This window comes from Miscanthus floridulus, chromosome 9 (assembly GCF_019320115.1).
Source record: "Miscanthus floridulus cultivar M001 chromosome 9, ASM1932011v1, whole genome shotgun sequence".
Classification (NCBI taxonomy): Eukaryota; Viridiplantae; Streptophyta; class Magnoliopsida; order Poales; family Poaceae; genus Miscanthus; species Miscanthus floridulus.
In genome coordinates this window covers 114,254,399-114,268,354 of record NC_089588.1, presented here as the reverse complement: position 1 = coordinate 114,268,354, position 13,956 = coordinate 114,254,399, and the positions used below count along the sequence as shown (strand labels likewise).

Here is a 13,956-nt window from a genome sequence, read left to right as displayed (position 1 = left end):
CAATAATATCCTAGATAACTTACATTATAAGCATGTACTTACCCAATTAATGAAAGCTGCAAGTTTAAAAATTAGTTCATGAACTGAATCCATGCATGTTTAACAATCAATGCAACTGTAACTAGGAATATTAGTCTATTAGCTCATTCCAATGGCCCCTAGAACACCTACATTCATGGCTAAGCCAGCTAAAATTGGACTAAATCTTCGACAATTGACATCACACAAAAGCAGGTCAGCAGCAACAAGAGCTAGAAATGCCCACCTTTGACAGGGATGAAAACGAGCACTTTTTAGGACAAATCAGACTCCAATTTGAAACAAGCAATCTAAGGAGCTCGATTCAGCACAAGGTGGGGCGCAAACCTGATCTCCAGGCATCCTTACCAGCAATACCACCGCCGCCAAGGCCGGATCTAGCGCGCTCACGGTGCTGAGGTGATTTTGCCGCCGCCATGGCTGGATCCGGCGCGTCCACGGTGCTATGGGCCAGATCTGCGTAGAGCCGATATTTCAGCACCCTTCCTTAACGTAAGTGGGCACGTAAGTCGGCTGGTGGCCACCTCTTCCTCTGCTTGCCACAGCCTTCACAGGTCCATGGCACGGCTGCTGCGGGGTGGGTGGAGGGCTTGGGGCTATGGTCGTGGGGGTGCACGAGGAGGCCACGAGGGCGGCGGGCGGCGCGCGAGGCGCCCTTGGCCGGCGGCGCAGAGATGGGAGGCGCCACAGGTGGCGGCGGCGCAGGGGTGGACGGAGGACTGGGAGGCTATGGTCGCGGGGGTGGGTGAGGAGCACCTGAGGGCGGCGGTGAAGGGGTGGCCGGAGGGCCTGGAGACAATGGCGCGAGGGGAGCGGAGTCGGAGCCGAGCGCTGCGGCGGCGCATGGGGGAGCGAGTGGGGAATTTTGGGGAGTAGATTATTAGGGTTTGGGGTGGGCCGGACTGAGATATTTACATGGGTTTGGGGTGGGCCTCCGAGCAGTGAACGTGTAAGAAGCCAGTTTTTTTCGCCTGAGCCGCGGGAAGGGGAACTCCTGTCGGTTCACACTGGCCGTCAGGAGTGATTTTAGGATTCCTGTCGGTTTACCTAAATTCCCGTGGGTTTCACAAAACCGACAGGAATGTTCTGAGTTTCTCCCATCGGTTTTCATAGACCGTCAAGACTAATCGTAGTTCCTGACAGGTTTTAAAAAACCGTCAGGAATAACCCTGAATCTGGTAGTGTCTCCTTTCAACGGTGCCGCCGCTCCGCCCCTCGCTACACCTCCGCGTTGTAAGGAAAATGGACCCCATGGGATATTTAGTCTGGATTTCGGTGTTTGATGGTCAACATGACCATTTAGCCATGATCCTCTCATAGAGAGAGAGGGGCGGTCTTATCCAAGTAGGAATCAATCCCAAACACATTCTTCAAGTTTCTAACGTCGAAAAAAAGTCCAAAAAACCGATTTGGAAATCAAACTGATTCGGACTCAGCAGAAAAATCGGCTTAGCCAGCTTGGAGTCGCCTATGAACCCTGGGTGTTGTGGCCGGGCCGGCACTTGGGCAGTCGGCTTTGCCAACTAGGTGCGTCGGCTAAGCCAACTTGGGCAGAGCAGCAGGCTTGGCCGAGCCCGGCGCTGTCCTCCTCCTTCTATTGTTTATTTCTTCATCTTTTGTCGCACCAAATATTTTTGAACACCCTTTTAATGCTAGAAACTAAATAGCAATAGCCCATTTTCTAAGTTGACATATTTTTGGGTGTCAACACGTACATAAAAATCTATAGCCCAAATACTCAGTCGCGCAGCATTCATAACTCCAGTAGAACAAGTATAGATTACATGAGGAACCGAACCCTGCCGTGCCCAGATCTTTCGACTTTCGCTGTTGCGTGGGAATACCTTGAGCAATGATGGAGAGGTACCTTGCGTAGCTCCACACACAGTGCCCGTACGTTGCTTGGGGAACGTGCATGCTTTTTCTTTCTCGGTGGGGACTCGGGAGCTTTATTAGAAAATGACCACTCAGCCATCCAAGCTATGCCTGAAATGTGGATAGCAGATGCATGCACACAATACACAGAATGGCACTACTCTTTTTATTTGTTTAATCTTTGCACGAGTAGAGAACAGATCTTTGATCCGAGAGCCAAACCAGGCTCTAGTTCCGGGAAATATTGCGCCCGGGACTAGAGGGATCTTTAGTCCCGGTTGGTGGCTCCAACCGGGACTAAAGGTCCCTGCCCAACGGCTCCTGCGCCAGGCCGTTGTGGCAGGGGACCTTTAGTCCCGGTTGGAGCCACCAACCGGGACTAAAGGTCGACCTTTACTCCCGGTTGGTGGCTCCAACCGGGAGTAAAACTTTGGTCCCGGCTAGTGGCGTGGCCCGGACTGCAAAGTAACCTTTAGTCCCGGTTGGAGCCACCAACCGGGACGAAAGGTCCCCCTATAAATCCTGCTGGCCGTCTTCTTCCTCCCCGAGCCCGTCCGAGAGCTTCAGTTCAAATTTAAGCAGTGTTCTTACTCTTTCTCTGTCCATTCTTCGATTCCTCCATCAATTTCTTCGATTCCTCCGTCGATTCTTTGGTTCTAAAGGTTACCAACTTCATACTCTCATGTTTCACCATTGTCTTATCTCATTTTGTTCACTATATATATATGGTTCTTTATTGTTGTTTTTTTTCATTTGTAAGCAATTTGAGCTCAAAATCACTTCAAGCTTGCATATTTACATGAAGGAAGGTTAAAGCAGCTATTAAAAACTAGTATTCACCGTTTATTTGTAGCATGCATAGCACACTTCATTGTTTAGAGATATAGAGAATTTTAGAGTTTTTTTAATTTTATTTGTTTATAAAATGAGAAATTTATAGTGTATTAAAAAATGAGTATAGAGAGTAAATGACAACTGCTTCCGGGTCCTCGGCCTCTCATGGGTTTCCAAAGCAACTTAGGCCGGGCAATTGGTGCATATTTTTGTAACATGTTTTTCAGTAAAGTCTAAGTCTCTAACATGTTTTTTTGGCTGCAGGAGCTGGACCTCGCGTTTGACACCTTGGATGTAAGCCACCACCGCCACCATATATAATTCGTTTATGATGGATTAATTGCTCCAACCTTTTGTAATCGGATGGATGCATGTGGCGAGCCCTCGTGCCGGCAATCTTGTAATGCGATTTTGTGCTGAGCCATCGAGCTCGGTGGAGCATGGGCGCGGCCCGGTGTCTCGTCGTTTCCTTCTTTTTGCGCGGTAGCTTATGACGACTAGTTAGAAAATTGTAGAAAATTCATACTAGTTGAACTTACGGACCGTGTTCAGCTCGGTGAGCATGTTCTCTGCCGAGCGGTAACGGACGTCAAGGAGGAGCTTTAATTCTACGAGGGAGAGCGGCAACGGTCGTGGAAGACCGTGTTCCCTTCCTCGTAGAATCGGACCTCTTCCGTGGCCAAGTACGGTGCCGTCCGGTGGAGAAATGCTTGCCGAGATGATCACATAAGCAAGGTCAATTAGTATGGATGGTTATTTATTCACACGTCCCGATATCGTCGCAGTAGTCTGTCAATCACCGTACCCAAACGTAGTATATATATAAATATAAACAATAAACGATTATTATGTGTTTACACTCCCATTCCTCTATTAACCTGCGGAAATATCATGTGAATTACTTACCTGTCACAGTAAAAGACGAGAACACAATGACCATGGCCACGGCCATGAAAAATGCCAACGACACAACATTGTTTAGAGTTTTTTTTAGCATGCATAGCACATTTCATTGTTTAGAGATATAGATAATTTTATAGTTTCTTAATTTTATTTGTTTATAAAATGAAAAATTTATAGTGTATTAAAAAATGAGTATAGAGAGTAGATGACAACTGCTTCCGGGTCCTCGGCCTCTCATGGGTTTCCAAAGCGACTTAGGCCGGGCCTCCCTCTCATTCCATGCGGCAAGTGTCGTGATGGGACAAAGATTGTGATGGAGTACCGAGTGAAGAAGGAGGGTCCCAATAATCGTCGTATCTTCTATAAGTGTCCGGATCGCAATGTGAGTTATTTTATCGTATTTTATGATTATGGTTAGTTTATACCTATTTTCATGATGGTTGTGATTAAAGTTCTAATTTTTTGTTTTAATTTCAGTGGGATGGCAGTGGACGATGTTCAGGCTTTTACTGGGAGAAAGAGTATGTTGAACTCATGCAAAAATATCTTGCACAACAGGCAGATACGGCGGCTAATGAGGCAGTGATACAGCCGAAGAAGCCCAAAGATATTGCACAATCAGGGGATCAGTCTGTTTTAGTTGAGATTGGTCGCGAAATCCTTGTACTCCTGAAATGTATTTTAGCTTTAGTTCTTTTAGTGGTAGTTGGGATTGTCTACATTGTAGCGATGCTTTCATAAATTTGTACCTTTTGTGGTGGCACGCATGTTGTATAAATAATTAATTATGATCTAGGTTTTAATATGGTATTTATATCATGTAATACAGATGAGTCGGCATTGGATGTACAATGCTGATCGCCGCTCCCAAGAGTTCATTGACGGCGTGCATTCTTTGTTACGTGCGGCCGAGGCAAACAAACACGACGGTTTCATGTGCTGCCCATGTGCCATATGTAAGAATACGGTGGAATATCCTTGCTCAAGGACTCTTCATTCACACTTGTTCAAGTCGGGTTTCATGCCAAACTATATTTGTTGGACGAAGCACGGAGAAACAGGCGTTGTAATGGAAGAAGGTGAAGAAGAACAATGGGACGACAATGATATTATTCCCGATGGTGCGTGCTTCAATGATATTGCAATGGGAGAAGCTGAAGAAGAGGTAGCCGCAGAAGATGAGCCTGCTGATGATCTTTGTCAGGTCATTCGTGACGCACAAAGAGAATGTGAAAGTGAAAAGGAGAAGATCAAGTTCGAGCGGATGCTAGAAGATCACAAGAAATTATTGTACCCAACTTGTGATGCAGGGCAGAAAAAGTTGGGAACCACACTAGAATTGCTGCAATGGAAGGCAAAGAATGGTGTATCTGACAAGGGATTTGGAGAGTTACTAAAAATCCAAAAGAAGATGCTTCCGAAGGACAATGAATTGTCCGCCACTACCTACGAAGCAAAACAAGTTGTCTGTCCTATGGGGCTAGAAATCGAGAAGACACATGCATGTCCTAATGACTGCATCCTCTACCGTGGCAAAGAGTACGAGAAATTGGATGCATGCCCGGTATGACATGCATCGCGGTATAAGATCAGGCGAGATGACCCTGGTGATGTTGAGGGCAAATGTCCGCGGAAGAAAATCCCTACCAAGGTTATGTGGTATGCTCCTATAATACCACGCTTGAAACGTCTGCTCAGAAACAAAGAACATGCAGAATTTCATCAACTATGCCACTTGACCTCTCTGGACAAAGTTATCATTAGCTGCTATTGCCTGTAAGTAATAATTCTTTCGATCTATTATTAAACACATCATATGTGTGTATATGCATATAAATTATCCTAACAAGTACTATATATATGCAGATTTACAATGACAGAGCGCAGAAAGAAAGGCTATAATGAAATTGGTTTTGTTGATCCCCATATAGTATTCAAAGACCCAGTTACTCCAAAGCCTAATTGGAAGTCTGAGTCAGAGAGTAACCTCATGAACTTCTTAGTGAACCAACGCCACAAGAAGGATATACTCTTTCCCTACAACTTCAAGTGAGTGTTAATAATGTCGATCATCCTTAATGGCTCATATGTTGATTCTAGTTAATTAATGAGTGTTATGCGTTATATCCTATAAACACATGCAGCAATCACTGGATATTGATGGACATTGATCTGGTGAAAAGTCACTTGATAATCTATGACTCGATGAGAAAACCACAACAAGACTACCAAGATATGATAGATATTATCCAGAGGTAATTTTGGTATCTCTAGCAACTATATATACACACAAACATGATGATTAACTATATCTGATGACGTGGCAAATTTTTTATTGGGCAGTGTTTGAAAAACCTTTATTGAGAAGCAACACATGGGAAAATGCAAAGCGCCACTGAATGTAATCCCTTTGAAAGTAAGTCTCATAAATCGCATCATCTTTATTAATTAAACATATAGCTTTCACCGGATCACCAGATTGGATGATAAATCTTTTTCTCGTAAAGTGGTGTCTGAGGCAGGAACAGGGGAACAACTACTGTGGTTACTATGTTTGCAAGTTTATTAAGGAGGTCTCCCAAAGAACTCCTACAGAGAGTCTCAAAGTACGTTAAAAATACACTATATATTCATTTAATTATTATTATTGATTGTGTTACTATGTCTTTATATATATATATGTATGTATGTATGTACATATATTAATTTATTTTCCTTTAATTCAAACCTGTAGGCTCGATGGTTGGAGGAAAAGGTCATACGACAAGACCAGATCAAAGCAATTCAAGAGTATATAGCCAGATTTTTTAATGACCGGGTCATTAATTCCAAGGGCGAGTTCTACTTCGACCCAACACTGCCATGGAAGCCAAGCTAGAGGATGAGAGGAAACTTGTTATATCACAACAACTGTAATGCAATCTTTTGTAATATATGCACATGAAATAATATAATATAAAATACACATATGCATGCATGCATGTAAATATATATATGATGCATGATATATATATATATATATATATAGAACTACTATCCTGTAGCTGGCTACAGAATAACTTATTCTGTAGCCACTTTGAGTTATGATAATTACTATGTTAATTTACGAGATTATAGTAACTCCTTACTAAGTGGTTTAATATAACGTTATGGTAAATATTCCCATGTGTTATAGTAACCCAACTATCGTAAATATGTATTGACATTATGGTAAATTAGTATATAAAATTATAGTAAATGGAGGTGGCTACAGAATAACTTATTTTGTAGCCGGCTACTGAATAGCCTCTCCCTATATATATATATATATATATATATATATATATATATATATATATATATATATATATATATATATATATATATATATATATATATATAGTTCTATGCTTGAATTGTGTCATTTAATACATTCATTGTGCTTGAACCGAAACATACTATACGCGCGTATAAATGTATTATTAGCAGCGTACAATACGACTTCGAAAACCTATTTTGAAAAGAAAACAAAAAAATGAAAATAAAAGAAAAAAAGAAAAAAATATTACCAACCGGGACTAAAGGGTGCTGGCCTCATGGCATGTCAGGAGGCACCTTTAGTCCCGGTTCCTGACCCGGGACTAAAGGACCCCCCTTTAGTCCCGGATGCTTGCTCCCGGGTGGGGAACCGGGACTAGAGGGGGTTCCCCACCGAGAGTAAAGGCCATCTCTGTACTAGTGTTGCTCAACCCCTCAACACAAAGTGTGCACGAGACAAGAGGGATCGAAACCTGTCGTGCTGACAATCGTCACTTGCATGAGACTAGCGCATGATATGCTAATAAGGGCATACTCCCTCGGTCCCAATTTATCTATCGTTTTTTGTGTCCGTGCCACGACTTTGACTCAATTTATACAAAATATGTGCAACATTTGTGTCTCCAAATAAATTTGTTAAAAAACTAGATTCAAAGATCTTTCCAATGATGCTAATTATGTATCATAAATAATAATATTTTTTAATATATATTTTGTTAAAGTTATTTCTCAGGAAGCGAGAACGATAGATATTCTGGGACGGAGGGAGTAAAGCATAAAGCCTAGATGACTTGATCAAGTAATGCCATTATTGGGACACACGCATGCATACAGACATCGGCGCAAGATGTTGTGCGTGCCATGTCAGCTATTCGATCGATCAGCTCTATATATATAATGCGTAGATCGAGCCAAGCCCATGGGTGTGTACGTCACTCAAAAGCTTCACTTCACCCAGCAGAACAATGGCGGATCAGAACGATGAGGAGTCGGGTAAAGCAGGGAAGAAGAACCCGCCACCTCCATCGATATCGCCAATGGACATCGGTGCATCGACATCGACGTCGGCATCGGCATCGACATCGACATCGGCGGAGTACCAGCTGAAGAAGTACCTGCTGCTGCTGGCCACCCTGGTGGCGACGGTGACCTACGCGGCGGGGCTCAACCCGCCGGGGGGTTCCTGGCTGGAGGACGACACCGACACGTCGTCGCGGCACTTGGCCGGCGACTCCATTCTCCGGGAGACCAACTACATCCGCTACATCGTCTTCTACTGCTTCAACGCCATCTCCTTCGCGGCGTCGCTCGTCGTCAGCCTCCTGCTCCTCCTCCTGCACAGGGGCGACCAGGGCTGGCTGCTCAATCTCACGCGGGCGGTCATGGTGGTGGACCTGCTCAGCCTCATGGGCGCCTACGCTGCCGGAGGCAGCCACGACAGGTTCACCACGGTCTGCGCCGCCGGGCTGGTCGGCGCCACCTTTGCTTGCATCAGCTTCGTCGTCCCCTGCATGATATTTAAACAAGACAAGGCGGCAACCGCAACGCGGTCGCCGGGCGACAACCACGACCACGACCACGAGCAGTCCAAGCACGAGATCCTGCTGGTGCTCGCCATCTTCGTGGCCACCATCGCGTACGTGGCCGGGCTGAACCCACCGGGTGGCTTCTGGCGGAGCACAGAGGAAGGTCACCACACCGCCGGCAACCCCGTGCTGCAGGGCTTCCATCCGATCCGCTACAAGTTCTTCTTCTTCAGCAACACCGCCGCCTTCGTCACGTCGCTGCTGGCTATCACCTTCACCGCCTACGAGAAGGTGGACCTCAAGGCTGTCAAGGTTCCGCTGTGTGGGCTCATCATCACGGGGATCTTGGGCCTCGCCGGCGCCTACGCCGCTGGGAGCTGCAGGGACAGCAAGCACACCGGCTATGTTCTAGCCCTAATTGTCCCAGTTCTTGGCTGCATCTTTCTACAACGGTTTCTTGCCATCAATCTGCAACATCACTTCAGCTTTGGTAGCGGGTATGCAGATGCACTATGCAATACTCATCTTTATCTTTGCAAAGCGTAGTTTACTTTTCAAGTTGAAATTTCCTTTGGCAAGTGTGCATTAAGAGATTCAAACTAAACATCTTGCTTTAACAATTCAAACTTGCTGATATAACTTCTTTAACAAAAGCTAGCTGCCTAAGAATTTTAAGATTATTACATCATTAACCAGGCTCCTACACTGGTTAAAATCTCAGGAGATATACGTGTATTAAAAGTTTGTGAACAAGTTTAGAGCCTAGAACTAGTCAAAAATGCTTATTTTTGTTGTTTGTATTTGTTCGTTTCTAAAATAATGATCTGGAGTCTCAATACCATTATGACAAATTCAGCAGTTATTCTATATATTTTTCCATCTATATTCATAGTTCACTCGTTGTATTGGACCTTTTCGTGCGTGTATTAGATACTTGTTTATTCGAAGGTTTTGCTTAAGCTATGTCAGCTCTTGTTTGTAAATTAAGTCTCATGACGACATAAAACTAGATTTGGGATAAATTGTTAATTCCTCAAATCTTTTGATCCACAAGTTAAAGCTACATTGCTTATTATTGTTACCTTCTATCGCAAATTCTCCTTTGATGCTTTTATTAAACATAAAGTATAGATCATATATATATATATATATATATATATATATATATATATATATATATATATATATATATATATATATATATATAATATACTTCAAGTTATTACAATGGCATAAATTGTTATTTTCAGCATGTAACATGATTCTTAATATTCTAAACTTCCTCTATGAAAGGATTATGTGTATTGTAGTTTTATAATTAAGGATAGAGTGATCAGAATCAAACTACCAATGTAGATGTTCTTTAATGTTTTTATTCTAAATTTACAAATTTTATATAATGTAACTGCATACATAGTGCCATTGGTATGTGATTTGGTAAGGGGGCATTTTTCATGATTGCAAAACTATAAAGTTATGTATTTATCTCTTATACATGCATGTGTATATATTTGGTATTCATGGTAGCACACAGCACATAGGTGGGCAATCTATGTAAAAATATTTAGGGGTTATTTTATGCTATTTTTCATAATGGCTTTGTTTGATGGTTTAGTTGAAGATTTTTCATAATGGAAAGGGTGTGTAGTTTTTTTAAAAAATGAAACCAATACAATGGCAATGATAGTTCAAGTTATGTACCAAATTAATCGCCAAGCGTTTCTAATTTTTTTTAGATTTTTTCATTAATATCATTTTGTCACCAAATGTATTCTAGTTTGCAATTTTTTAGTCATCTACTATTTGTGAAATATATGTAGGTCAACAGGCAGTGGAGAACGCAATGATCTGGAGAAGCCTCGTGAAGTCATTCAGTTGCTTGCCACTCTTGCGGCGACGGTCGCTTACCAAGCAGGAGTGGATCCACCTGGCGGCGTCTGGGCTGACAACAGGGAGGGCCACATCGTCGGAGACCCGATCCTCCAGACGACCCATCCCGGGCGGTACAGGGTCTTCTTCTACTTCAACTCGGCGGCGTTCGTGGCGTCCCTCGTCATCATGGTGATGCTGCAGAGCGAGCGCCTCGTGAGAGGGCACGCGCTGGAGGCGGCCATGATCCTGGACCTGTTCGGCCTTATAGGCGCGTACGCCGCCGGGAGCAGCAGGGACACGAGCACCTCCATCTATACGCTCGCCATCGCCGGCGGCGTCCTTGTCTACGTGGTGATCCACGTCGTGTTCTTCACGCTAGACCACCACCACCCCGGCAGCAATAAGGGCGGCGGTGAGGAAGCTAAGAAGGAGGAGGAGGATGTGATGGATAAGAAGCGCGAGGTGCTGCTGCTCCTCGCAATCTTGGCGGCAACCCTCACCTATCAGGCTGGCTTGACGCCGCCGGGCGGCCTGTGGGAGAACGGGCGCCGCGCCGGCTTCCCGGTGCTCCTGGACAAGTACCCTCGCCGTTACAAGGCCTTCTTCTACTGCAACGCGGCGAGCTTCATGGCGTCCGTGGCGCTCATCGTGCTCCTCCTCAACCCGACCCTGTATGGGCCGGGCATCAAGTGCTACGCGCTCTTTGTCTGCATGGTGGCCGGCATGTTCGCCCTCATCGGTGCCTACGCTGCCGGAAGCTCCCTGCATCTGGGAACCTCCATTGTTGACCTGGCATTGGTTATTGCGGTCTTCGCAATCGTAGTCTATGTGGCCATCATCCGCCATGGTCAGCAGCAAAACAAGGAGCCGCCTAAAGGTGAAGCAGAAGGTAGCAAGAACCAGTCCTCAGCGACGACGACTGAAACGACACATGGTCAGTCTTCAGACGTGATGATGGCCAAGTACCTAATGCTGGTAGGGATACTGGCTGCCAGCGTCACCTACCTGACGGGCCTGAAACCACCGGGTGGCCCGTGGAGGGAGGACGGCGCCGGGCACGACGCCGGCAACCCGGTCCTCTACGACGTCGACAGGCATCGGTACAACGCTTTCTTCTACAGCAACTCCACTTCCTTCATGGCTTCGATCACCGTCATCGCCCTGCTGCTTTCGCGGATGATACTTGGAAGCAAAAGCAACAAGCCTCTTTGGCCCATGCACACGGCCATGCTGCTGGACTTGCTCGCCCTCCTGGGAGCCTACGCGGCAGGCAGCGCTCGGGACTGGTGCACGTCCAAGGATGTCGCCCTGCTTCTCTTCCCTGTTCTTGCCTTCGTTTTGCTGCTCTTCTTCTGGAAGAAAGGACCACAACCTGCCAACACCTAACAGAATACTCACTCCTAGACAGTGCTAGCTACACTCGGGCACTCGGCCTGCTGGCCAACATTGGCATGCTTAACACTGGTCTATCTGCTGTTATTGTTGTGAATATCGTTTGCTGCTTGTTTGATTTAATAAGCTTTCTAGTAAAGTCTGTTTTGCATACTTTCTAATAAGGTTGGAATCCAAGGTGTGTGCAGAGATGTCGAGTTGTTTGCTCCCTTATGTATTCTTTCAGTTTGAAATTGAATCTGCAAAGCCAATTCAACAGAATATATAAACCTTAAATATATAGTACTTGCTTATAAGTTACTGCAATTTAGCGACTACTAGTAAGCTAGATTGGGCCAGATTATTTTGCTTTTATCTAAAAAAAGGTGCTAGTAATAAGCTAGATGTCTCTGTAACTGCAACTGCCGACTGGTGCGATCGATGACTGGTGAGGAGTTCACGTTCACGCATGGAATTTATAGATGCGCATGCCTGATCCGTGTGCCGGCAAGGACGACTGAACTTGTTGCTCATCAGTTGCTGTTGCTGTTGACAGGCATGCATGGAACAGATCGAACAGCAGGCAGGCTCCTTTTTGGAGAACGAAATGTTATTGGTCAAACTAGTCATCTACTTGCTAGGATAAAACAGGTGGATTCTGTTTATTAGTCTTGTTTAGGCAGCTGAATGAGGCCATTTTAGTAACGGTTGCCAACAACCGGAAAGAAACTATCATTATCCATTTCCAACGCTGCTTAGCTAGCTAGGTCAAGTTTTTCACATGATGCCATTACTTAATTACCGTGTTCTTGATTTCAAAAAAAAAAAAATTACCGTGTTCTAATGCTCTTCCCAGTTCCTAGGAAAAATAACTGGCAATTCAGATTTTTTTTATTTGCCATATTGTCTTCTGCAAACCAGGCCAATGGTAGAGTTATGCAGATGTAAAGTCGGCTGACAACATATTGGTATCGGCTTTGACTTTAACCAAGTTTATATAGAAAAAAAAACACATGCATCTAGAATATAGCAGATTAGTTTGATCCATTAACTCATCTACTAAAAAAATATGCCTTGATTGTATATCTATTTGGTATGTCAAGATCTGTCTACATCACACCTTGGGTGAATTTTTTTCCTCCCTAGCCTATTTCTTTTCAAACGCCTCGATGGATGGCATTTTTCTTCCTTTATTTTGGATTAGAAGACTAACATAATATGTTGTTTTCTATGCATATATGGTCTTGTATGCTCGGCCTGCGTTTCTCGCACCCACGTGGGGCCTGTGCCGCCCGGACGTCGCTCAAGCCGCATAGCTCGCACCCTTTCCGCTTCTCACGTACATTACAATATGTGCAACACCCGATATGTTTTTGCAACATCCAGATGAAACACTTGCAACAAGCGTTCAAAACAGATGAAACACTTGTAACATATGTCTGCAACACTTACAAAACACCTGAGAAACACTTGAAAGCCACTGCAAGCATATGCAACATCAGGATGAAATACTTGCAACATATCTGTAAAACATATGCAACATCCAGATAAACACACTTGCAACTTAGTCTGAAAAAAATAGATAAAACATTTGGAATAGACGTTTGCAACATAGATGTATAGCCATTGCAACATATGCAACATCTCGGTCTACTTTTGCAACATCCATATGAAAATTTGCAACATACCTCTGAAACATCTGAAACACTTGAAACATACGTTTACAAAATGTCAAGTGAGACACTCTAGTGGGAGGCAACCACCATGTCAGGCATGCTGAGGAACTCGATAACCGCCTCGATGGGCAGATCAGGGCTAGGAGGCAGTGGAGCGAAGAGCACCATGGGCTTCGCCGCCTCCCGCCATAGGAGGATGTGATAAGGAGGACGCCGGCACCAGTGATGAGGGCAGGGGTGGGAGGGAGGTGTGACTCGAGTGGCGAAGCCTGGCGCTGTGGAGGCGGGCGAGGGCCTAGGGAGGAGGAAGCAGAGGTAGTTGCCGCTGGTGGTGACGTAAGGGGAGCGGAGCTTCTGGCGAGCGCGCGGGGCGGAGTGGAGACATTTTCTTTGGGACGTGGCGTCCATCCATCCGGACGGACTGCACTGCAGTATTACCGATAAAAAAAAGGAGACAGAATTTAAAAAAAAATGGGCATATACAAGCAAACAATCTCGTTTTTCATACATGATTTGACACAGAAACTAGTATTAGTAGTTGACATTTGAATTAGGACACACTA

The 13,956-nt window shown here is 44.7% G+C and overlaps 1 protein-coding gene across 1 annotated transcript; it reads left to right on the top strand.

The window, feature by feature from the left end:
• The first annotated feature begins 7,913 nt into the window (after positions 1–7,913).
• Positions 7,914–11,732, top strand: LOC136480620 (uncharacterized). The gene is made up of 2 exons (XM_066478113.1): positions 7,914–8,971; positions 10,295–11,732. The coding sequence occupies exons 1-2, from the start codon at positions 7,914–7,916 to the stop codon at positions 11,730–11,732; spliced, it is 2,496 nt and encodes an 831-aa protein (XP_066334210.1).
• Positions 11,733–13,956: the final 2,224 nt, after the last annotated feature.

Excerpts from the sequence above, each read along its gene's own strand:
- LOC136480620 (XM_066478113.1), top strand. The coding sequence starts at position 7,914 with ATGGCGGATCAGAACGATGAGGAGTCGGGTAAAGCAGGGAAGAAGAAC. Across the intron at positions 8,972-10,294 it reads CACTTCAGCTTTGGTAGCGG|GTCAACAGGCAGTGGAGAAC; the intron begins GTATGCAGATGC and ends AAATATATGTAG.